At 47.2% G+C, this 25,386-nt stretch overlaps 3 protein-coding genes across 18 annotated transcripts in view; 2 read left to right on the top strand and 1 right to left on the bottom strand.

Moving 5' to 3' along the window:
- The window catches only part of Usp3 (ubiquitin specific peptidase 3), a 77,178-nt gene extending 65,623 nt beyond the window's left edge, over positions 1-11,555 (top strand). For all 7 annotated transcript variants that reach the window (XM_075965428.1, XM_075965434.1, XM_075965433.1 and 4 more), the window contains 4 exons: positions 8,762-8,880; positions 9,139-9,252; positions 9,351-9,418; positions 10,886-11,555. In XM_075965428.1, coding sequence (XP_075821543.1) covers positions 8,762-8,880; positions 9,139-9,252; positions 9,351-9,418; positions 10,886-11,051 — 467 coding nt within the window. In that variant the 3' untranslated portion in view covers positions 11,052-11,555. The remainder of the gene's footprint in view (positions 1-8,761; positions 8,881-9,138; positions 9,253-9,350; positions 9,419-10,885) is intronic.
- Positions 11,556-14,522: 2,967 nt separating this feature from the next.
- Fbxl22 (F-box and leucine rich repeat protein 22) lies at positions 14,523-17,520 on the top strand. The gene is made up of 2 exons (XM_075965436.1): positions 14,523-14,973; positions 17,016-17,520. The coding sequence occupies exons 1-2, from the start codon at positions 14,552-14,554 to the stop codon at positions 17,407-17,409; spliced, it is 816 nt and encodes a 271-aa protein (XP_075821551.1). The 5' UTR covers positions 14,523-14,551; the 3' UTR covers positions 17,410-17,520.
- A 3,628-nt stretch (positions 17,521-21,148) lies between these two features.
- The window catches only part of Herc1 (HECT and RLD domain containing E3 ubiquitin protein ligase family member 1), a 168,132-nt gene continuing 163,894 nt past the window's right edge, over positions 21,149-25,386 (bottom strand). For all 10 annotated transcript variants that reach the window (XM_075965424.1, XM_075965420.1, XM_075965418.1 and 7 more), the window contains exons 77-78: positions 24,907-25,212; positions 21,149-21,778 (exon numbers count right to left, since the gene is read on the bottom strand). In XM_075965424.1, the coding sequence (XP_075821539.1) occupies positions 21,593-21,778; positions 24,907-25,212 (492 nt within the window). In that variant the 3' untranslated portion in view covers positions 21,149-21,592. The remainder of the gene's footprint in view (positions 21,779-24,906; positions 25,213-25,386) is intronic.

Genomic DNA, 25,386 nt, shown 5'->3' on the forward strand with positions numbered 1-25,386 from the left:
AAGATGAAACAAAAAGACACAAAACAAGCAGAAAACCACCAATGACTGAAGGAAATTTACCTATCAGTAGTAATTTTAAATGGAAATGGGTCAAGTTAATCCAGAGACAACATACAAAGTAGATCTAAAAATCTAACTCACAAACATATCACACCACTGTTTTTAAGAATCCATTCAAACACTTGCTCATTCTCCAATCTATCCCCCTCAGTAAATTTCTCTAGTTAGAATGTCCCAATTTTCCTGAAGCCATGGTGCTTCACTTAGAGGTCTAAACTGCCACTGCCAATGTAACTTACTCTTTTGCTAAATGGTTCTTAGTGCTTAAATACCCAGGAAGGTGAATTCATGTGTATGCTATGAAAGAAACAGAACCAAAAACCCTACAAAGTACAACTACAAAACATGGTTGAAATGGGGACAGCTTTGTAACCTCCTTTATGACCAATATGAACTTTTGCTGACTTTGCAATGTAGCAGTTTTCAAGTTCTAACTTCGTTGCCTACAAGTAATACACTTCACTGGTAAAGATGCATGTAGATCTAAAGAAAGAGCTGAAAAAAGACATACGTCCTTATATCTTAAGGAATAGATCAACTCAGAAGATTTAACAGTTACATATACCTCAGATGAAACCACCAAATATTTAAGGCAAATATTATTTCTAAAGGGAGAATATACTCCAGGATAATGATCCCTGGAACCTCAGACTGACGGGAACTCTGAGTGGAGCCATACTCTGAAGCAGAGGAGCATTTACAGGATATTTGCTGCAGCTGCAGAGTACGCATTCATGTTCATGCAGCATTCTCTAGGAAAGATCAGGTACTAGGCCAGAAATACAAGTCTCAGTGTGGTGGTCCATGCCTGTAATCCCAGCAAGGAAAGTCAGGAAACTTTCACATTTCCACATTCACTGAGGCCTGCCTGGGCTATGTGGGTGAGACCCTGTCTCAGACAAAACAAAGAAGTCACAACAGAGTGAAACTGTAAGTTAAAGGAGACTATAAGCCGGGCGGTGGTGGCGCACGCCTTTAATCCCAGCACTCAGGAGGCAGAGGCAGGCGGATCTCTGTGAGTTCGAGACCAGCCTGGTCTACAGAGCGAGTTCCAGGACAGGCTCCAAAGCCACAGAGAAACCCTGTCTCGAAAAACCAAAAAAAAAAAAAAAGAAAAAAAGAAAGGAGACTATACAAGGGAAACAACTTACTCTTAAATGACCTTGAAGATAGAGAAAACATCAAAACCAATGACAACACATGAGAAGTAATACTGAGTCTATGCAAAAAATGCATGCATAAAACGGAAAGAATAAAGGTCAAATCAGAAATAAAACTGAAACCACTAAGAATGTGTAAAAGATCAGATGGCTTTTTGAAAGGATAAAAAAAGCTGACAAACCTATAAAGAGATGAACCAAGGAAGTGAAGACCCAAATAAAACCAGAGAGGATGGATACCATAAAAATACAAAGAAATTATGTGCCATTATTTCAGATTTTGAAGAGCTATACAAGACATGGGTAAATTCCTGAACACAGAAAACCTATAAACAGATCAGTAATGGGCTTGAGACAGTAAATGAAGGCCCACACCTACTTGATTGTCTCCATCTCTATAGACACCACTGCACTGGCCTGGTAGATCCTGTCCTTTACAGGGAAATGGGTGGAACCACAAGATGTCATGTTAAGTGAATAAGCTAGACACAGATACATGATTCCATGTTCCTGCTCACACTTGAAAATGAGCACACGCCAACAGTGATGTGTTAGTTAAGAGTGAGGAGCTAGGGGGGAAAGAAGTGCATTTACCCCAGTGACCACTAACCTGTCCAGTTAGTGTGTGTGTTAGCTACAGCAAATAGAGACCAAAGAATTGCGCCCAGCTCTTTCTGTAAGCCGTCACTCGGTATCTAACCTGAGGCAGTATAAAGGAGCCGGAATACCAAAGTTTCTGTAATATAAAAAATGCCTTTAATCCCAGCCCTCGGGAGGCAGAGGCAAGTGGATCTCTGTGAGTTCAAGGCCAGCCTGGTCTACAAGAGCTAGTTCCAGGACAGGAACCAAAAGCTAAGGAGAAACCCTGTCTTGAAAAAAAAAAGCCACGCCATAACCAAGTGGGAGTCATCCTAGGGATGCAAGGACGGATCAGCATACTCAAACCAATAAATGTGATACACAATAGTAACAAAATGAAGGACAGTATCCCTGCAGTCATCACAAAAATGTAGAGAAAGCATTTGATAAATTCTCAACACGTTAGAAATGGTCACAGTACCAAAGGCTGAATAGTAATAAAAAGGTATATGACTGACATAGAAAGACAAGTGGAAGAACTTAAGAAATTAGTCCATGTTGATACAGCTAACTACTTTTTGACAAAGATGCAAAAAATTTAGAATATAAAAGACAGCCTTTTTGATAATGGCAAAATTGTATCCATATACAGAAGATAACAGAAGAATGAAACTAAAGTCTTCTCACTGAATAAAATTGTAAACTCAAAATGATCACCTGCCCCCTTTAAACCACTTTCATCAGTTAAATGCACTTTCTAGATGACTAGAGCCATGTTGAATTTTATTACACAGAGATTACTAGAGGACTCTATTCAAGTCCTCTCCTTTCAAATGAATTTGTATTTTATGCCCGGGAGTCTTCTGTCAGTGAAGTCCTGCCCTCGAGTTACCAATCCTATTGTCCTGACACAAATGTGTATTACATTTATGTATGTGTGGAGGTCAGAGGACAACTTGGAGGAATTTGTTCTCTCCTCCTGCCATGGGGTCCCTAGCATTCATACTCAGATGTTAGCCTTGGCAGCAGGCACCTTTACCCACTGAGCCATCTCACTGGCTCTAGATCATAAGATTTATCCTTAATGGCACTAATCTTCCTAACAGCACAGTCTCTTTGTTCAATCTACTTCAGAGTTTCAAATCTGCTCACATACCCCGTCACCAAATTGCACATGTTCTTATATTTTCTCTCCATCACTGTAGATCTGGCCAAAGCAGTGAGCCATAGCTCTGTGCTACATACAGCCTGTATACTACACTGTTTTGAAATGTGCTCCACCAAATAAGCTAGTCCACAACATAATTCAGCTTCACTCAGGACAAAAGCAGATGTTGCAGTTTGTAGCCTGTGTGCCCATTTCCAGCAGAGCCCTTGAACTGTACCGTCTGCATTTCTGTTGGTGTTCTGATCTGCCAGAATAATTCTAGCGCTTCTCTACCTTATGCTCGTATATTCTTTCTACAAACCAGTTCTAAAGGCCCACAAATCAAGAGATCAGATTTATCACAACAAAGACAACATTTCTTGGTAACACTTTTTTCTGTCTTAACTTTGCTCACAGCTGTGGTAGCAGCACAGAGGAGAAGGGCTTTATTTTGACTCATGGTGTAGGAAGTTACAGTCCATTCTGGTGGGCAGGGCACAAAAGCAGTGGCAGCTTCTTTCTGTGGCAAAACTTAATATGTAACCTAATACTTGTGGACAGAGCTCATGTAGGTCCTGCAAGGCCAATTCCCTAGTAGCCCACCTCTTCCTGCCAGGTTGCACAGCCTGCCCAAACATGTTCAAATCATTGTCTCATGGTGGAGTGTTTCACATTTAAGCCATAACAACCTGGGAAACCTGCTAAAAGTTTCAGCCTCTTCTCGGGGATGAAGCCACCCAGCAGACCTGAACAAACCACAGAAGAGGAAAGAGTGGACTGTCACCATTTGCAGATGAAGTGATTATAGACCTAAGACATTCTGAGCATTTTCGCTCGCTCACTCGCTCACTCTCAGTCCCACATACAGAACCAGATGTTTTGCACGTTACATATGCACTCGACCACTGAGCTCATCCTTCGGTACTCAGAATTGAACCTAGGGTCTTGCGCATGCTAGGCAAGATCTCTACCATGAGCTGCATCTCCAGCCCGATAACTGAATCCTAAACACAGAGACCGAAAAGCTTAGTGAGGTGGTCACATAGGATATGGAGGAAGAGTCTGGAAAGATGGCCCAGTGGTTAAGATCTCTGGCTGCTTTTCCAGAGGACCTGGGTTCAATCCCCAGAACCCACATGGTAGCTCACAACTATGGGCCATCCAGTACCCTCTTCTGGCTTCTTGGGGTACTGCAAATTCATGATACACGTACATGAAGACAAACACCTATACGCACAAAATAAAAAAAAAGAGGGAAAAAAATCAATTTTGAACACAATAAAAGACTCCCTATATCATAAGTATTCAACAAGCAAAAATATGCAAGACCACTGGGCATGGCCGAGAATCCTGATAATCCCATGACCTGTAGCTAGAGCAAGAGAATTTTGAGTTTGAGGTAGCCTGAGTTACATAAAAGGAACAAATGACCTAGAAAAGAAATAAAAGCCTCAACCATGCTATGTGTGTGAATACCCAGCATGGTAATAGCACAAAATTAAACCCTAATTTTGTTCAGAAGTTTTCTGTAGGCAGACATTCCTTACAAGAAGCTAAATAAATCAAATGGAGGCAAGATAGAAATTGGGTAAGAATGTCCTAAAAGTGCTAAAACTGCACTTGTTAGTACAAAATTGTATGCAGAACCAAGTTAGACAACAGGCAGTTTCCAGAAGCAGCAGCATCCTGAGGCACAGCCCTAGGAGTCACCTGGCTCTACAACTTGCGAGAGCAGTTCCTTCACATCCAGGGCTGTGATTCACACAGGGCACATCACAACAAGTTGCAAGTTTCAATTTCAGACAGCAGGTGGGAGGTGACTCTTGAGAACATCTGCCCAGTTTGTCTTGGTGGATGCTCGGCCAGAGCTCTTCTGTTAAATCACTGCTGTTGCCCGAAATTGTTAACAAAACTTGGCATAGATTTAACCCCAGTGACCTCCAGGAGGTTAGGGCCGAACGATTTGTTTTGATGTGGTGAATACAGAGCCTAACATCAATAGTTGCACCAAAGGAACAGTCACAGAGTATTATAAAAATTGTTGATGAGAGTATGTATATGCGTGTATATGTAGAACGATGAGATGAGATTTTTGTATGGTAAAGAAGTGTGCGTGCCTTCATTTTTCATGTGTGGGACTAGAGGTTGAATCCAGACACTTGCACATAGGTAGGCAAGCACACCACTGAACTATGTTTTATATTGGAATATTAAGTTACCCACTCCCTCACAATGCCGAACCCAAGTAGGCCTTGAACTTCTTACCCTCTTGTCATACTTAGTCTCTTAAGCAGCCAGGTTAAAGCCTGCACCATTAGGTATGGTTCATGAGTATTAAAATTATTTCTAACAGGAAGTGTGATCCAAGAAGAGATAAAACTGTGATTTCCCCCCTTGAAACATATTTATAATTACATAATTTTTAAAGGCAATAAAATGTGTACCCTGTATACTTTTCAACTGCTAGTTTGATAAATTAACTTTGCAGAGTACATAAAAGGTGATCTAATGAGTAAAACAAACCAGTGTTATTTCCTTCTCTCCATGGAGATGCTGTCTGACAGTTTCATATGGAAAACTGCCAGTTGTGAAACATAGGCCTTCAAATGTGAGAATCCTGAGTTTCAAAAAGTGGTGTTGCTTTCCCTCTAGAAATGCAATAGAGGGGGCTGGAGAGATGGCTTAGTGGTTAAGAGCACTGCCTGCTCTTCCAAAGGTCCTGAGTTCAATTCCCGGCAACCACATGGTGGCTCACAACCATCTGGAATGAGGTCTGGTGCCCTCTTCTGGCCTACAGGCATATACACAGACAGAATATTGTATACATAATAAATAAATAAATATTTAAAAAAATGCAATAGAGCCCTGTCAGCACCTTCCCCATCCTTAACTGGAAGTGAGCCTCCAGCAAGGAAGCGCTACCAAGATGCAGGTGCTGCCGGTCAATGGCTCACTGGCCATGCAGTTGATTCACATACAGGCTCTCACAGAACACACCAGTGCGTTTCAGGCCCACGCAGGGACAGCACTCACTTCTTTGGACAGAGATGTCTCTAGGTATGCAGTCTCTTAAAGTGTCTGTGTGTGTGGCCTTCCTTAGTATAGAAAAGTATGTTCTGAGCTGGCACAGCGGTTTAGCTGACAAAGTACAAGGCTCTAAAAGGTTTGCTTCACAGGCAGCACCCAGAAGCCATATAAAAATGCCAGGCATGCCTGCAATCTCAGTACTGGGGAGGGAGACAGAGGGGGTCTTTAGAACTTGGTGCCAGTCAGTTTATTTAGTGAGCTCCAGGCCAAAGAGTCAACCTTTTTCAAAAGAAGTGGATGACATTCCTGAGAACATCTTAGGTGGTACTCCTGCCTCTGTATACACTAGTGCATGTATGCACAGGCAGATACGGACATTTTTTTTTTCAAAGACAAACGTTAAGTCTAGAATTTGGGGAAAACTGACCAAACAACAACAAAACCCCCTAGAAGAACACAAACACTCTTTAGCCTATCACCCCGTTTTATCTTAAAGATTTGGGTATTAAATGGCTGTCTACATGTAGCAGTACTGCTCGTCCCAAACTCTGTCCCTCCTGCCTTTGCTCTCTGTCAGGTGTGAACACTGGCACTGTTCCTGGTCTCCCTAGGCTGTCAGGTGGGGTCCCCTCTTCTCTGCCTTTGCTGTCTGTCAGGTGTGAACACTGGCACTGCTCCTGGTCTCCCTAGGCTGTCAGGTGGGGTCCCCTCTTCTCTGCCTTTGCTCTCTGTCAGGTGTGAACACTGGCACTGCTCCTGGTCTCCCTAGGCAGTCAGGTGGGGTCCCCTCTTCTCTGCTGCTGTGAGCATCAGCGCTTTACTCACAAACCCCTGCAGGAATCTGCTGGAACTGCATTGACTGCGGTTTTGGAAGGAGGGAACAGCCTGGCAATGTCTTCTGCCTCTGTACTTTAACTTCTCTATTAGTCTTGTAGGATTTTCTACATATAAAGTCATCGTATTTGCAGGGTTTAATTTTCCTCTCCACTTTAGATTGTTTTCTGTTTTTCTTGCTTCTTTGCTCTGGCTGAAACTTTAAGGGTCATGTTGAATAGATGTGGCAAACATGGGGTCCTTGTCTTGTTTATTTTTACTAGGGTGGGATTTCACCCTGAAGTTTTTCATGTGTGGCTTTTATCACGAGGCCTCATCTAGTCTTGAGTGTTAGACAGTGATTCTGAATACGGGAAATTATTTTCTTTCCTCATTCCACATCCTTTCTCCCATGTCCCTGAACCCTGCCACAGCCAGCTTTTTACATGCTGCAGCACACACTGGTTGATAAAAACATCCATGGTTAGCTTCAAAACTCAAGAGCACCATAGAGATCCGTCTAGAGGGAGTCATAGTGCAGCCACGGATCTCTGTGGCTACAGAGCATAGTGCTTAAGAGGCCCATGATGGTACAGCACCCTGTATTTATTTACAAATTCTGGGAGGCTTGCTCTAGCAAGGGTAAAGCTGAAACAGTATGTCTTCCCTGAGGATCACTGGGATAATAGGAGGGGATCAAGCTGAGGAAGGTTTAAAGGAGGAAGTTGAGAGGGAGCCTAGATATGTCTAGAAGGTATTGGGATCTTGGAACAAAAGCATAGTCACGGATGCATGGGCCTCACTACTCAGTGGCCCATCAAATACAGGCCACACGGCATTAGAGACCAAGGATGATTCTGACCTTTAACTTTTGAGAATAGTGACATCATTGCCTTCCCTTGCCCATCTAGATTTCTGCTTGCTACCCATTTTACCAAACTAATCCAGTATTTTAAGAATACCGTCTAAGCTGGGTGGTGGTGGCACACACCTTTAATTCCAGCACTCAGGAGGCATAGGCAGGCGAATCTCTGTGAGATCAAGACCAGCCTGGTCTACAAGAGCTAGTTTCCAGGACAGGCTCCAAAGCTACAGAGAAACCCTGTCTTGAAAAACCAAAAAAAAAAAAACCAAAAAACAAAAAACAACAACAACAAGAATACAGTCTATAATACAGAGACAAGCAAAGAAATTAACACCGCAGCCAGGGGTCACAGACAGATAGAGGAAATATCTGGCCTGGTGGTGGCCCACAGCTTCACAGGTGTCTACCCCATGGCTCTACCAGATGCTGTGCGCACAGACTCTGGCTTCTCCCTACAAGACAGAGTCAATTTCTTGCCCTGAGAATTGGGTATTCAGACATTGTATTTTTCCACTAAGTAACATGTATCTTCTGCAGATTTCTAAGTTACTAACTACAGCAGGAGTCCAGAAAGTTCCCTGCATAGGCCCAGTGAGCACAGAGGCCTTGCATCTGCTTTTGCAGCATAAAAGCAGACAGACCACATGCAAACAGAGCCAGGTGGCTGGAATGATCTAGCTTAGGACCATAGTTTACCAACCCTAGATTAAACAATTAAAACCTTTTAATGCCTTATCTAGGGGCTCTGAATGATAGGGATGTAGAGTAGCTTTAAGATCGGAACGTTTGATTTAAATCTGATTCTATGTGCTTGGGACACACTGAGAGGAAATAGTTGAAGTGTTGATTTCACTAGGACTCCATCTTTATTAGGATTTACAGATGAACTCTGCAAAGTGTAAAGCTAGGTATTTTGAACATGGTCTTTCTTCCCAGCAAAAGTTTCTGGTCTTGAGTTTGTTCCCAGGGATGGCTGATTTTTAGTTATATAGCTGAAAACCATGAGCTGGAAACTCGGGTCCTTTTGCTTCAAGTTAGTCTTTCCACACGTTGCACTGCTGCTCTTAAAGTCACCTCATTTTAATACGCTGTCAAAAACACTGATTGTAGATTGTCTCCGAAGCTTCACCGACCTAGAGGAACTTGACGAGACAGAGTTGTATATGTGCCACAAGTGCAAAAAGAAACAAAAGTCCACAAAAAAGTTTTGGATTCAGAAACTTCCCAAGGTCAGTGCTGTATTTTACTTAGGGTGCATTTATGGAGAAGATACCTGGGAGGAGAGTTAGATTATCAGCTGTCAGCAGTTCTGGGCTGGTCTGTGAGGTTTGCAGTCAGAGCTGAAACCTGGTCATTTATAAGGTGCACTGGAAGAGAGCAGTATCGGGGTTAGAAGGAAAACTGGGCATCTGATATACTGAGCCGACAGCTGGGCAGTCTGAAAGGCAAGCTCAGGGTCCTCAGTCTCTGTCCTCATCTGTCACCAGGTGCTGTGCTTGCACTTGAAAAGGTTCCACTGGACAGCGTATTTAAGAAACAAAGTTGATACATACGTAGAATTCCCACTGAGAGGCCTGGACATGAAGTGCTACCTACTAGAGGTAAGGCAGCCTGGAGAGAATTCTTCACAGCAGGCACTGGGCTGTCCTTGACAACTGCTGCTAACTCAGCTCCTGGTGTCCTCTGCTTTGTTCTGTAGCCGGAGAATAGTGGCCCGGAGAGTTGCCTGTATGACCTCGCTGCTGTGGTGGTGCACCATGGCTCTGGGTAAGTTGTCAGCTCCGTGGAGTTGGGAGTCTATAGAAGCCACGCAGGATGGCCTCACTGAGTGTCCCTGCACTCCCTAAAAGTGGGTGCGGAATCACTAACTGGAGGAAGTGTCCACTGTGGAGCACTCCTGAGAAGAAGCCGTGAGGCTTGAAGGCAGAATTGGGAGAAAACTGGCTCCTTATTCTAGTTCAACTTTAAGTAATCATGTCATCTAATTTAAAGATTCATTTTTAGTTTTGTAGAATAAGGTTTTTTCTTTTCTTTTTTTGTTTTTTCAAGACAGGGTTTCTCTGTAGCTTTGGAGCCTGCCCTGGAACTAGCTCTTGTAGACTAGGCTGGTCTCAAACTCACAGAGATCCGCCTGCCTCTGCTTCCCAAGTGTTGGGATTAAAGACATGCGCCACCACCGCCCGGCATAAGTTTTTTTTTTTCTTTTCTCTGTGCTGGAAGCTTGGTGTACCCTTCTGATTTCTAATCTGATAAAGAATAGTTACTTTGCTTTCAAACTTGGATCAGTGTATTTGGGCAAGCCATCACCCATATCACAAACCCTTTCCCTCTATGTGTGGACACTCTCCCACTGATCTGTCAGCGGGGAGTCTGGGGGAGCCTGAGTCCCACCGCATTCTATAATGTTGTGTCTAAGTTGGTAGGCCTCTCTTAGACATAAGAAAATCAGGTGGATTCTGAATTAGTAGGTAACAGGGACACTTGTAGTGTCTTTACTAATGGAAGTATTTTTACATTCAATCTTCCTATTTCTGTTCCTGGAATCCCTCTGTGATCCTCTCTACCACCGGTTTTTGTATTTGGCAGTTGTACTCTTGTCCTGTCCTTGTTTTATGGTTGCAGTGTCTTCCTGACACTGTTAGCCTTGTGAGTTTTGTGTTCTCTCTGACCTTGTGCAGGGATCCCCGGGTGTGTCTCATGCTTCCCATTTTGTTCTCATCTCTAGAGCTGTGTCTTTCCCCGTATGTGGGGAAGCCAGACTCTGCCAGGGGTCTCTGTGGCAGCTGTCAGTCCTCAGGTGCTCCTCTCACCCGGCAGAGCCCTTTGTGACCCTGTCATAGCGGAGACGTCAAGGCACACTGACTTCCCCGGTTTGCATGTTTTCCAGAGCCTTCCATGCACACTTACGAGGCTGTCCGCAGCTCTCGTTTCCGCACTGCCGCGGTGCCATCTGCTGTGCAGTCTAGAAACTCATTTTTGGTCAGTTTTGATGTACTCTTTGGTTCTCAGTGTCAGTGTATTCCTTGTCTGTGGGCTTAGATGGAGGTAAACACAAGAACTCACCTGACCATGTCAAACCAGAGGTCTCCAGGATTCATTCCTTGATTACTGCCCTTATTAACCTCTAATACTGCATGGTTGTAAAGATCCATTAGTGATTTCTGTAATCTCTTATCATTATTGAGACTGGGTCTCACTGTGTAGTTTCCTTTATCTGTTGCCTTTTCTTTACAGGGTTGGTTCTGGACATTACACAGCATATGCAACTCATGAAGGCCGCTGGTTCCATTTCAATGACAGTACTGTGACCTTGACTGACGAGGAGACCGTTGGGAAGGCGAAGGCCTACATTCTGTTCTATGTGGAGCGTCAGGCCAGAGCTGGATCAGACAAACTTTAATACTTCCTCTGACCACAGTTCAATTGTACCGGACAGACATTTCCAATTTTCCATAAATACTTGATCCAAGAGTTAATTTCGTTATGCACTTTTTCAATTTCCAGTTTGGGGTTTAGTTTGGTCAGTGGTAGTGACTTACTCAATATGGGCACCAACTAATTTTTGTTGTTGTTCTACCAGAAAACCTCAGCAGGCATCTTGATTGGCTGCTTTAGTTGTAATAACTCAAGTTTTCTATGTAGTTCCCAGGACTTAGTTCTGTTTGACTTTTTATATTAACGTTTTCAGTTCTCACCAAGGCACATGTGCTCTGTCCTCACATTCTGGGAGCCGCCCCACTTGCTGCCTTTCATAGCAGTCAGGATCGTGTGCGCAGGACCTGTGGCCACGGTCTCACAGTGACTGCTCAGGAATTCCTTCTGACTGTAGGCGGTAGCTACTGCCTGTGTCTCTGGGCTGCTGTTTCTCAGCATTCAATAAACCTGTCCGTTCTGTTGCATCCATGATGAAGTCCCAGAATCACTTGATTTCTTGTTTCTGTTCTGTTAGTATTTTCTTTGAGCAGATTGGCTAAGAACGCTGACTCGGCTTCGTGGTAGAGGTACATTCCATGAAGCAGTTCTGTTTGCCCAGCAGAGGTGAGGTTGCCGTCCAGAGTGGACAGTCACCTGCCGTCAGGTGCTGCTGTGGCGCCTTCCAGACACAAGTGGAGTCAGCATTAGCCTGAGAGCAGAGCCAGGTGAAAGTATTTTTGTCTCTGAACAAGAAATAGCTTCTATTCTTGAATTCAGTAGCTTAAAAAAAATTACTGTTCGCAAAAATATGTAGAAGTACTATTTGGATTTAACCCAAATTGAAATTTGGCCCATTTAAAGAAGGCAGCTAATGGCAAGTGCTGGAAGCCAGTGATTGGATTTGGGGATGGAGGTAATGCAGCCTGCAAGTCAAGAGTACAGAGCTCCAACACAGCTTGTTCCATGGTCATCTCTGAAAGGGACAAAATGTACTTCATGAAGACTCTTTAGCAATCTTATTTTTCTATTTAGAGAAGAGTTTGGTAGCTTTCCTTGGCTACTGTGAAGCTGATGGAGCACACAGCCCAGTTCTGCTTTACTATCAGCCGGATAAATCCTGCATTCCCTCCGAGCAGAAATGACATACTGGATCAGCACTTCAGTACAGACCTAACGTGAACCCATCAGGACAATGGCCACATTTCTGTCACAGTAGTCATGGTCCCGGTGCTGGATGCAGGCCAGTGCCTTTTCTACAGGGCATGGGTTCTCTTGCACAACACTGACAAAAAAGTGGCATTGTGTTTCCGTGAGAAGCCGTGGAGCTGTGCTGAGTTACATGAGGTAGAGGCACGTGCGGTTATCTCTGTCCTGCTGGTTTGACCCACAGATGCAGGTGATACAGCTAAGCCTGACTGTGAGTCTCATCTGACCTTGAACAAGCTCGTGCAGATCCAGACCCTTCTGCCTAGAAGGGAGACTCTAGACTCTGAACAATGGCATTTGTGTCTTGGCCTCTCAATGGGCCAAGACTCAGACGGAGCAGCTGCTGTCATCCCAGGTGGAACGCAGTGGCAGATTGGACTGTTTTGTTGACATACAAGGGGAATGCATCATCTCTGGGAATTTTTGTAGTTTTTTTTTATTGCTTGATTTTACTTAAGTAACAATGTCTGAGTGGCGCCATGAACTGCACCCATTTGCATTGTGCATCTGAGCATCCATGATGTAAATGTGCCTGTATTTTAAATCTGTGTAGCCTTATCACACCTGTTAGACAAGCTCATCTTTCTGTGCTGTTTACGGCTTTCCCTGTACCATGCATTCCAGCCTGCATGCAGCTTTTTGCTCAGAGTTTATGCTGAGGCAGGACCTCACACATACCCTGTCCCTTCAGCCCCTGGGAACAGGAAACTCCAAGTCCTCCCACACAGGTGGGGATAGAAACAGTTTGTGGCAACACAAGTCTCTCTCCATGGTGGAGAAACCTATGCTTATCCACTGTATTCTACTCAGTGTGTAGTGACGACAGATGATCAATTAAACCAGTCACATGTGCTGGCCCTGGTTGAGTGTTGTGTGTCGAACCTGTGGAACCTACTCAACGTTATCCCTTAAAGCCAAACTTCCCTTGCTTTGGTTTAATATACATAACCGGTCACCCGTTGTTACCTCCTGGTCCCTTGAGCTCTCTCCTGTCCCTCCTACTGCTTGAAGTCCCCTCTTGATCAAGCTCTGGGAAGGCTCAGGTAAGAACCGTCTCCAGAGCCAGAGCCCACATGTGTCTGACTCACCGCTGGGCAGTATCCACAGGTGAATGGGGGCTTGCCAAGATCATGTACATTAAAACTAGTAGTTCTTATGATGCCTGGAGGAGATCGCTGTGCTCATGATTCATTTGTCCTGGTCCCGCCGCAGCATCTGGGCTGTTGGGTGGAAAGTGGCATTAAAGGAACCTCCTCTTTCCTGTGTTACTCCTGGGTTGTTTCCAGTGGAGCTAAGCAGTGGCAGAAGCAGGCAGCAGGGGTCGTCCTGTAGCCTACATGGGCAGGAGGAAAGGTGGGTGGCCATACGGGGTTCTGCACAGTCTTTTTAGGGAAAGCCGCTGCTGTCTTGTTTCTCGTGGTGTTGTATAAAGAGCAACTTGGCTAGTTACAGCTCTGAGCACAGCAGCGCCTGTGCAGCCACGCTACGCTCTCCTCCGAGGCAGGGCCGCTGGGCGTGCTTGCGTCTAAACCCACCAAACTTGCAGTTTACTGCAAGTCATTTACAACTAAGTATTCAAAAATAGAAACTGACAAAGCTGCCTCTGTCCATCCTCACATTTTGGGAAACACCTTCTAGGACAGATAATGAAACCATGCAGATGTAGGCACACATTTGCAGGCCTACATAGAGAACATTCCAGCTCAATCTTCTAGGAAACAGTTTAGGGTAAAAATAGATGCCTTTGGGCCAAGAAAAGCCTTTTCGCAGAAAGGGCACTGGGATCTGAAGATAGCTCTGCCTCGCCTGGAAGCCATCGATCTCCTGAGCTTAAGTAACAGAAAAGAAACATGACCCTGGGCTTCCACTCACAGCTCAGAATGTGTCGTCTCCCTTAGCTCAGGGGATTCAACTGGCCTCTTCAGAGCAAGAACAAACAGGAGCCACACAGACACACTCTGAGGTCTGACAGTTAACCATCTTGCCAGAGAAAGACTGAAAGTCTGGAAGGGCTGTTGTGACCAATCACCTCCAATGAAAACACCTTGAAAAGCCAAGAGCCCTGTGCTCAACAGGACTGTCAGCTCAGAGGGGGGAAAAAACCTTTTAAGGAAACTTAAACTTCAGTGGGCTGCTCTTCTGCCAGGACTTTGAGGCCCTCTGAACATAAGCCGGACCACAGATGGCTGTGCGTAAGTCTGGATCCTGACACCCGCCCTCCCCACCCCGAGCCTCAGCACCAGTTGTTGGCCAAAAATAAACACCATTCCTCAACCATATATGTCCACCAGTCCTGATCTCAGAGGAAGCAGGAGGCAGGTCAGACCCTTGCCGGGCGGGCACACTCACGTGAAGCAGCCGCTCAGCATGCACATAACCCAGCTCAATCGGGAGTGCCTGCTGTGCCTCTTCTCCTTCCTGGACAAGGACAGCAGGAAGAACCTCTCCAGGACCTGCTCCCAGCTCCGAGATGTGTTTGAGGACCCCACCCTCTGGCCCCTGCTGCACTTCCATTCCCTGGCAGAGCTCAAGAAGGACAACTTCCGGCTGGGCCCTGCACTGCGCAGCCTGTCCATCTGTTGGCATTCCAGCCGCGTGCAGGTGTGCAGCATCGAGGACTGGCTCAAGAGCGCCTTCCAGAGGAGCATCTGCAGCCAGCATGACAGCCTGGTTAACGAGTTCCTCCTGCAGGTGTGCGACAGGTAGGCCACCTCGCCCCCTTGCAGTGTGGCCTTGCTGGCCTTGGCTTCAGGGGGACAGGGAAGCACACATTCCAAGAGCAGTGTGGCTCTGACTCAGTCTAAGGCAGACAACCAGTGCCCAAGAGCTGGGTAAAATCAGCTCCCTCTCAGTCTCAGCTCCTGAAGCTGCTGCTAAGGCAGAGGAGCTGAGGTTCAGCTGGCCTGTCCTTGGAGCAGCTGTCTCACTGGCAGCCGTGAAGGGTTGGTTGGGTCCAGCTGAGCCTGGAATTTTAAGGTCAAGTCCTGGGAAAAGACTCTAGAGGCATCTGTGGAGCCAGGCCTCTCATTTGGCCCAAGCAGCCCCCCACGGCCTGAGAATTGCTGATGAGGAAGGAGAGCCAAGTGCTCAGGTGAGCTGGGCTAAAGCCTGTTGCAGAGTAGCGGTGAGTGTCTCTGAGGAACACACTCGGTCTTGCACAGTACCCAGGGAAAGTGTTTCAGTTGTCAGAGAGGCAAAAGGGATGCTCCAAGACATAGTACTCACTATGGGGCCACCAGATTTTTAGCAAATATATACCACCTGGTTAAATTTGAATTTGAGATGAAGCAACTCATGCCTTGCAAACATTCCCTAATTGATCTTTTGACACCCCTGACCTCTTCCCTTGCACAGGCAGGCCACCAAATGGGTTGGTCACACTTTCCTGTGTAGGAAGCTCTGGCCAACATGGCTTTGCCAGCAGTTGAAGGGAAAGCACTCTCTGCTAGCAAACCAGTTCCAATGGCTGCCAGCTGCTGCCACACAAGGTTAATAGCCACTGTTGGCTGGCTGGTCTCAGCACAGGTACAGGAAATAATTGCAGTGGCCTGCCTCTCCTGTGTTCTTTTCCTCAAGTTGGGTTTGGGCTTGGCTCTGACTAGACCAGGCCAGGCCAATTTGATAGGTTTCACAAAAAACCAGACTGCAAGGCAATGACCGAAAAGGGGAGTAGTATCACAACCCCAACTTGGTTCACTCTCGCTGGAAGGTAACCAGTTTAATCCTCCAAACCAGCAAAATTTGACTTCACAGGATCTGCCGAGCACTGGTCCCCGGTGTCAGAGAAGGTGCAAAGGGAGCTGGGTTTCCCCTTCTGATACCGTGCAACTGACCCCAGACCAAGTGCACAAACTTTAACCTCACCTCAAACCTTTTTTTCTGCAAAATGAGAGAATTCTCTTATGTCACAGGTAAGAGGGTGAAGTGGCAAAGCAATACCTAGTCCACCGGAGAAGGGTAAAGTCAGACGGGCTGAAAGTCATCTGTTCTGGGTTCTCCTGCCTTAGTTATTCTCAACCAGGCAATTTGCCGAGGTATTAAATGCACCTTAACAACAGTATCTGGCCCAAAGTATCTACCTGTCAAGTCACCTGAGCCACTCTCTTCATCTACAAAACTGGAGTAGCATGCAGGGGTGATCAGTGCTGAAGGCGCATGGACTTTGCGGGTGCCACGCCCAGGGTGTTTGAAGTTACTTTTATCTTCCCAGGCACAAGGGGGGTGAGCTGACAGGTGCTATGGGAGGATGGTGTGGGAAGGAACCTAGTCCTCCGGTCCAGGCCCACTGGAGGGAGGCTCTGCCAGGGAGGAAGCAGGATGACCCTCCTGGTCTCCAGGAAAGTGGGTATTGTCTGCCTGCAGTGGGGCTCTGCTCACTCAGACCTCAGTCCTCACAAGCGCAGGGTACACACTGCCTCCCCCACACCTACCACCCAGAAGCAAACTTTGGTTCAGTGATTGTGGCCACACTGCAAATAAGTCCTCGGGAGTGTCTCAACTTCAGGGCCTGGCTCCAGCTGCCTGAGGTGCCAGGCAACCGAGCTGTGGCTTTTTAGTCGTTAGCCATTACTCCAGGAGACTCCTCCGCCCCCAGAGTCCCCACCGTGCACGGCTTCCAGCCCCAGAGACTCAAGATACCGGCTCCAGCAGACACAGGGGACCCTGGCCGCAGTCCTACGTCTCCAGGGTGGGACTCCCGGGTCCTGCTGCACCTCGGCCCCGTGTCACCGCGCTTTCCCCGCAGGTGCCCCAACCTGGCGTCCCTCACGCTTTCGGGCTGCGGCCACGTCACCGACGACTGTCTGACTCGCCTGTTGCTCAGCTGCCCGCGCCTGCGCGCGCTGCGCCTCGAGAACTGCGCGCGCGTTACCAACCGCACTCTGGCGGCCGTGGCCGCGCACGGGCGCGCGCTGCAGACTCTGCACGTGGACTTCTGCCGCAACGTGAGCGCCGCTGGCCTGCTTCGCCTGCGCGCCGCCTGCCCGAGCCTGACCCTGAGCGCTGAGCACAGCGCGGCCATGATCCCCGACCAGCCGCCGCGCGCTCACGGGTGCGCCGCCTCGCTTTTCCCGGTCGCACCTGGGGGACGGTGCCTACCTCACCCGACGAGTTCCTGTGGAGGACGCGCGCGCGATTAAATGTGCGGATGTTTGTAAAGCACTCGGTGCTTCTTTTTATAGGTCCCCCCGACCCCGCGGCTGAGCTGCGCACTAGGTTGGCGAGCAGCCTCTGAAGGGCGGGAGAAAGAACCCGAGCCTGGTGCCTCCCTAGCCGCGTACGCCCACACCGAAGCTTGATGCACAAGCCATTCTAGAAAACTCGCCCCTATCACTGCATGACTGATAGTTACCAATTAGTTCTCCTACGGTTCTCACAAGGGAAAAATGCATCACTTTTTAAAAAGCCAACATTTAAAGATAAAAGTAGTAGTAGCCCTAGTTAAGTGCTTGGATATGGAACCATTATTAGCTGATGGGAAAAACAAAAACAAAACAAAACAGAAAAACTAAAGAACGAGACTTTCATTTCCTAAATTTCTGGCCGTGCGCCTGAACTTCAGGACAATCTCACTTTAGTTATCCTGTCCCTATGGTCAGGGCCTAGATAGGGACCAGACAAAGCAGGGTAAATGGAGGCAGTCGGGAGGTGGGCAAGCTCAGGTTCCACCGCCAGCTGTATCAAGATCAGTCATTTATCTGCAGCCAGGTTTTTCAGTTTTCTGTGAAAGTTTCCCGATTGTGACGCACAGGTTTCTTAATTTGTTCTCAAACGAGAAACAACATGAAAAAGAGAAGTTCTGTTCTGTTCCCCAGTCTCTATTCTAGTAGAGGAAAACTGGTCCAGAAAGTGGCTTGTGAGGCAGGATGGGATGACTCGGATTAGGTTCACTCAGAAGGGGTTGACAATTATATCCCGAGGAGATGTTGTGAGCCATGAAAAGAGCCAGGGGAGCCCAGCAAGCCATATGGAAAGTTTACAGGCCAAGAAACTACAGGGTGCCAGACTAGGAACATGACTGAGGTGTTAGCAGCAGCAATGAGATCAGCATGGCTGGAGTAGGGAGAACCCGATGGAGGGAGATGAAGGACAGGATAATGGGGAGGGTTAAATGAGGCCCTGGAGGCCACCTCATGCCAGCAGGAACCAGGAGTCTGCGAAGTGAACTGATGTGGCAGGCAAAGCCTCCAAGTCCCTGTGGACTGCTGAGGGGCTTTCCTGCTGCTGCCAGGTTCTGAGCAGTGGCAGCACCTAGCCCAGAATCAGGACGACACACACACACTAGCCTCGGCCTTTTAATCTGCGGGAAAGTGTTGTTAGAAGTGTACTCCATTCTGTTGGTCCCCCGGACCAGGCTTTCTTTGCCCGCCTGTTCCTGAAGCCACTTATGAAATAACCACTCTGAGACTTAACATTAATTACATGCTCTGTGGCCTATTAGCTCAGGCTTCTTATTAACTAACTTTTACAACTTAAATTAACCCGTAATTCTTAGCTATGTTTAGCCATGTGGCTTGGCATCTTTTCTTAGTAAGTCATGCTCATCTTGCTTCCTCTGCGTCTGGCTGGTGACTGCATCTCTGCCTTTCCTCTTCCCAGAATTCTCTTAGTCTGGTCATTCCTGCCTAGCTACTGGCCAACCAGCATTTTCTTAAACTAATCCGAGTGACAGATCTTAACAGTGTACAAGAGCATTATCCCACAGCAGGAAAGCCAGTGTGTCACCCAGGTGAGTGTTCCAACTATGATGATGATCTTCCCATTAGCAGGCAGATCTCAGGAAGCACATGGCACCTTCAGGGAAGGTGGGTGAGCCAGGGCAGATGTGGCTACCAGAACCGCTGGAAATAGCCTTGGGAGCGATCTGTGCCTTCACAGGTTTTATCAGACCATATATATATATATATATATATATATATATATTTAACCAGCTCCTGGAATGCCTGTCTTTTTAATCTCCTTTTGGCCAAGATCACATACTAGGAAGCTGAGGTGAGTGCACAAGGATTAGAGCCTGCATAAGGCAGACCACCTTCTTGACTGGAAACTGCCCCAAGAGCCTGGGGTCAGTAGAGACTAGGGCCAGGAATGCTTAGGTGGTGGTGGGTCACAGAGTCCCTGAAAAGTCAGCGACTTGTTTTATGGGGGCACATGCCAGTTACTCACTAGTTAAGCCTCCTGGCTTCTACCACAGCAGCGCTGTGACCCAGTGCTTTTCCTGAGGACGTAAAGGGAGACCACCTGACCCAGAGACCAACACAGGCCTTTTGATAGATATTGGGCTAACCAGACACTGCTTCATCTAGCAAAGGTCACAATCTAGGAGGAGTGGAACAAACCCACGTTGCATGGACATCTGGGAAAAGCTAGACTTAAAGATCTATGCTTTCTTGAGATTGATTAAGGGCTTAAATACGCAAGTATTTGTTAATGAGACCAGCAATTAAACTATACAAATCTCTACAGGGGGTGAATGTAACCAAGGTAAACCAAATCCCTGTCCCTAGACCTAACTGCTGCTCCACAGACAGGAACCCTAGCCTTCAAGAATCCAGAGGGGGAAAAAAAATAACAAAGCAAGTAGGTTTCCAGCCAAGAGACAGCATCTGCATATATGTAGACTCTTCCAAGGGCTGGGTCTGAGAGTTAGGTTTGGGCACCATCTCCCACCCTCTCCAGGCAGGGTAAATCTGCTGTTAAAGGCCAAAGCCCCCAGGATTAAGGCTTTTTTTTTTTCATTAAAATGAACTGAAGCCTGCAGTGCATACCCTCAGCTCAGCAAGAGGGAGAGCACTGCTTGTCACTAGGTTGAACCCAGGAGTCAAAGGGACTTTAATCTGATTAGCAGAGCCCTACTCTCTTAGTGACACTTTCCTGGCCCAAAGGCCCAGGTAGTGCCTTCCTACCTCAAGCTCAGAATTAAGGGCTTGCTTTATCCACAAGTCCCTGGTGTCCCCCAGAAACTTTAATCTTTCTCTAAGGCCCAATCCCATATGAAAACTTCAGTAAAATGATGCCAGGATTCTCAGCTTTACCAAGGATTTCCCCACAGATTCATGCACTACTTACGGCTGGCAGGACCTCATTTTCTTTCATGTTTTCTACAGACACTTGCCTTTCTACTGATAAATGGCTGCTTTCCCATTCCTCTGCCTGGTACCTTATTTGAGCAGGCTGTCAGCAATGACCTTTCCCTTTAGTCCATGGGAAGCAGCTTTTGACACAGACGTGGTGGGAGTAAGAGAGACAAGCTGCCCATAGACCTCCAACTCTTTCTGGTTTAGTAGAGAAGCCTCACAGCCACCGAGATTCAGCCAGCGCATGCTCAGATGACACTCTAGCACAATGACCTCCTGGGGTGGGTTCAAGCCTCACAGCCACCGAGATTCAGCCATCGCACACTCAGATGACACTCTAGTACAGTCTCCTGGAGTTGGGTTCAAGCACCAATGGGTTTTTTCTCAGTCCTCCCCCACAATTCGCCGCCGTCCACACACGCTCCTTGTATGAAGTCACAGTTACCCACTCATCCACGCTACTTGTTTATGCCTGCTGAGTCCCCCGGGGGCGCAGCTGTCCCTGTCCTTTGGTGCTATTGCTTGCTCGTTCTGTCTCCGAGTTCTTTACCACATGGCATTGGCACAGAGATGCTGTCTCACCCCGGATGTGCTGAGGCTTTGCAGGAGGAATGGTGGTGCCAAAAAAGCTCTGCTCTTGGGTGAGGGAACAAAACGAGAGACCCAGGATGCCAGCAGAACAAAGGGAAGGAGGCATTCAAGCCCCGGCTTCTCCTACCACTGTGATCCTCGGTAGTGCGGTAGAGCGCTTTTCAGATGAAACCTACCCCAGCTTCTGAGGCCAAAAAGCATCAGTCCCCACTCTGACTCCTGAATCTGCTTTATTTCTCGGCAGAAGGAACCCTGCACAGGCGAATCAAACTAAAACAAAATAAATATATGAATATTCATGTAAAACTGTCCTTTCTAATGAACAATTATACACAATGTACAATTTCATGTTCACTGGGCGGGCTTACAAAAATGTATCATTCCCAACTGAAAACGCATCAAATGGCTCCATGCAAACTTATCCAAAGTGACCAAAATACAGAGGGAACCTGACTGAGCAGTTTCTGCTTTTGTTTTTGTACAATCACAGAAAAATAAAAACATCTAATTTCTTTGTTTCATTTGAAGTAACTAAATGTGGCCACTGTTTATGTCAGTTTATGTTCCTAAAACATCTATGCAGTTACCATAAAAGTCTATCAACATCAACTCGGAAGTGAGCATTACTGAGGAGGGGCAACAGCACCCTCAGCGGTCAGTAGTCAGTGTCAGAGCCCTCGGCGTTGTCCACGTTTCTCGAGAGCATGTAGTTGTCCATGTCAATTGAACGGCAGTTGTTGATGGCATAGCGCAGGCGCTCAGCCATGACCAGCTGGCTGGAATAGGGGGGCAGTCGCAGCTGGAAGAAGCAGGTCTGTGAGGTAGGCAGACTGTCATAAGGCTGTGGAGAGACAGACCCAGAGAGCCATTACCCAGTGCACTGCAATACCAGAGAGCGTGGAGCTACCACCAAGACAGGAAAGGGCTTCTCCCTTATTTCAAGATAGAGTCCTAGACTGTGACCATCTGGCTATTTGCATGGAAGCAGAGATTAGTTAGGTCCTGGCAAAGGTACATGGGATCCATTGTCCTAAGACTTTCAGGCAAGTTACTTCCTCCAATGGCTCTGTGATATCAAGTGACAGCCCTGACTAAGACTTCTTGGGAGAACACAGCACAGAACCTGTCAGACAGGAGAGTATGGTGAGAGTTCCCTCCTGCCTACCAAGGGGCACAGACTTGAGGTCATAGTGGGGATCCCCCAACAAACGGTGAAGTGGAAGGAGCCAGGGTGCTGTCCACAGCACCTCATCCCTTCTCTGCTGCAACACTGCACTGTGGTCTAAAGCAGCCCACTGCTGGTCACAGCCAGTGAGGAAAAGCAGTCAAACCCAGAGACTGCACCTAGCCCACAGCGACGCCCACACTAAAAATGGTCATTACCATGAATGTACTTGGAAAGCTGTTTCTGTTGTTTTGTTTTGAGACAGGGTTTCTCTATGTAGCCTTGGTTATTCTGGAACTTGTTCTATAGAGCAGGCGGGCTTCAAACTCAGAGATCAGCCTGCCTGCCTCTGCCTCCTGAGTGCTGGGGTTAAAGGCCTGGCTTGGAAAGCTGGGTTTTTGTTGTTTTGTTTTTAATTTTAAAAGGGCCGCCTTAGAACACCCACACAGGGTCTCACTATATAACCCTGATGGCCTGGAATTCAATGGGTAGACCAGGCTGGCCTTGAACTCACAAAGATCTGCCTGTCTCTGCCTCCCAACTGTGGGGATTAAAGGGCAAGTCACCACGCCTATCTTTTGGAGAGGAATTTAAAGGGAACAACTGGAAATGGCGTCTGCTAGAAAGCGTGTCATGTATCTTCTCGGCCCTCCCAGCTAACAACCATTTTCCACACTATTTGCAAGGACAGTAATGATCTAATATTGTTTAATATTTTCTATACTAGGTCTGCTATGTAGCTCAGGCTGGCCCCAATTTAAGCTCCTCCTTTAGAACTGGGATTATAGTGTGCAACACAGCTAGTTACATAGTATTTGTTTATTTTTAAGATTTATTATTATGTATATAGTGCTCTGTCCACATGCATGCAAGCATACCAGAAGAGGGCACCAGATCTCATTACATGTTGTGAGTCACCAATGGCTATAGGGAACTGAATGCAGGACCTCTGGAAGAGTAGTCAGTGCTCTTAACCTCTGAGCCACCTCTCCAGCTCTGTTAAGCAGTTTTTAACAGTAAATGTTTCTCTCCTGGCAGTGCTGGGCTGTGGGTGCCAGGGCAGCACACCCCTCTGGCTACTTATCCCCTCCTCCAATTATTCTTCTCTTCCTTGCTTGGCTTTGTTTGAAATCAATGTTCTTGCTCAGAGCTTGCCCAGGTTGGCTGCTCTTCAGTGCAGGATACAGAAGCTCAGCAGCCTTCGTGTGAGAGCCACTGATGACAGGGATATGGGCAGAAAAGCTGAGCACAGTGACGAAGGGAAAGGCCACCAGATGGCTTTGATTACCTAAACATGGACATGGGAGAAGTGATCTAAAAGCCACTAAGGAAACACCCCCAGTGGTCAGTTTACTGAGGCAGGGAATTAGTGGTAGATTAACTCCTGGGGTAGCTAGGCAGCCTGGGATACATTCAAGGCAAGGATCATTTCCAGAACCAAATAGAAGGGGGTGATTACCTCCTTCCTACCTCACTGTGCAACAACAAAACAGATTGACAGCTTATAGGTTCTGGCTAGTCATGCAGAAAATGTATGGAAAGGCTCTTTTCATAGCCTTCTGCAGCACAGCAGTCCCAGTGAGCCTCGGCCCTGGCCGGGAGCAGAGCCAGCTGGTGGCTGCAGGAGGCAGAGCACTGGCTACAGCAGTGATCCTCAACCTGTGGGTCCCTCAGGGTCACATATCAAATATTTATTACATTATGATTCATAACAATAGCAAAATTATAGATATGAAGTAGCAACAAAATAATTTTATAGTTGGAGGTCAGCACAATATGAGAAACTGCACGAAGGAGAGCAGCATTAGGAAGGCTGAGAACCACTGCATGGTTCAACCTCCGGAGCAGGCAGCAACAGAACAGGACAAACACTGAAACTGAGCAAGGTGCTGGGGAAGCATCGCGTCTCCCTTACCATTTCCTCATCCAACACCAGGCGCCTGCAGACAACTGCCACAGACAGGGAAGGGTTAGGGTATGGTGAGGAAAGATGAGGACAGATACCCTACTGCTGTCCCAGGGTGAGGAGGCCAAGAGGAGGTCGGGCAGAAAGTACAGGAAAGGATCCCAGAGGACTTCCTAGAAGAGGTAACAGTGGCACTGTCCTTAAAAGGCAGTGCTTGCCAGGTATCGATGGAAGGGCATGAAGGAAAATTCACTATGGAAGGGCTCCAAAGCAAAAAGAGCATGATGTGCTGGAGAGAGGCAGAACACAGGGGTGGGGGCAGAGGCTTGACTGTGGAGAAGGCTAGCAGCATTGGCCCTGGAGTCCGCCCAGGGTCCTTAAAAGGTCTACAAGGAAAGAGGCATAGCTGGGAGCATACTTAGAGACACGGCTCTCGTCCCCAATGTCTGCTTCAGATTCTGAGCTTGTTTATTCCTAAACCACCTTCAAAATGCAACCTGGCAGGGATCTCCAGCTAGGGCCTCTTAGGTGGCACAGTGAGTTAGCATTGCTGCCCATATCTCCAGGTTCAAAAGACTGGACCCTGGTACACAAGTTATACATAGAAAAGACAAAGGGCCTAAGAGGCAGAAGCATGAGGATCCCTGGCCCACTCAGCTGAGGACAGGGGAGGGTGCTGGTGACAACATGCTTTCCACATTCACGTAGGCCTTTTTCTCACCAAGGCTAGCTCAAGTTCAAGTTTTATACCTGATATTTTTAGATTTGGATGTGCTGAGAGCTAAAGCCTGAACGAGTAGGCCTTCTGGGGGGTTCAGACTTGGTTTCCCAAGCAGACAAGCAACAGAAGGGGGAAAAGGGGCAAATTTTAACCAAGAAAGGAAAACTGCACACTTACCCTATCGACCTTCATGATTTGAAATCTCTGAGAAATGTCGGCGGTGTTGGCTGGCAGTCGGGAGCGCCCAGACACAAAGCGCATGAAGAGTACCCGCTCCTCATTGGAAAACTCCTCCAGGGTGCGCCAGAGCCACTGTACCAGCTGGTGCTGCTCATCCACCTCACGGTAGCGCACAACCTTCTTCAGGACCTCCACACAGATCTCAGGCATCCCACACACCATCTGCTCCAGCTGCTTGGCCGTGAGGAGGGACAGCAATGGCACAGGGACAATCCACGACATTCCTTCTCGAACGGCAGCCACCTGTCCCCAGGAAAGAGTGTTCATTTTAACACACACTTGTGCATGCAGACAGACATGCATCCGGACCTGAGGTCTACGGCCAGGGCTACCCATGTCTGAGTTATGCCCTGCTCTGGAACTTTTATACTCTTCTAGTTAATTCAAACTTCACACAGTCTGCCTTCCCTCCCCACA

This window comes from Microtus pennsylvanicus, chromosome 3 (genome assembly GCF_037038515.1).
Source record: "Microtus pennsylvanicus isolate mMicPen1 chromosome 3, mMicPen1.hap1, whole genome shotgun sequence".
Taxonomy (NCBI): domain Eukaryota; kingdom Metazoa; phylum Chordata; class Mammalia; order Rodentia; family Cricetidae; genus Microtus; species Microtus pennsylvanicus.

What these genes read in the sequence shown, in the direction of transcription:
- Fbxl22 (XM_075965436.1), top strand. Translation starts at nt 14,552, where the DNA reads ATGTCCACCAGTCCTGATCTCAGAGGAAGCAGGAGGCAGGTCAGACCC. An exon ending in CTCCTGCAGGTGTGCGACAG is followed by an intron (nt 14,974 to 17,015) that starts GTAGGCCACCTC and finishes CTTTCCCCGCAG; the next exon opens with GTGCCCCAACCTGGCGTCCC.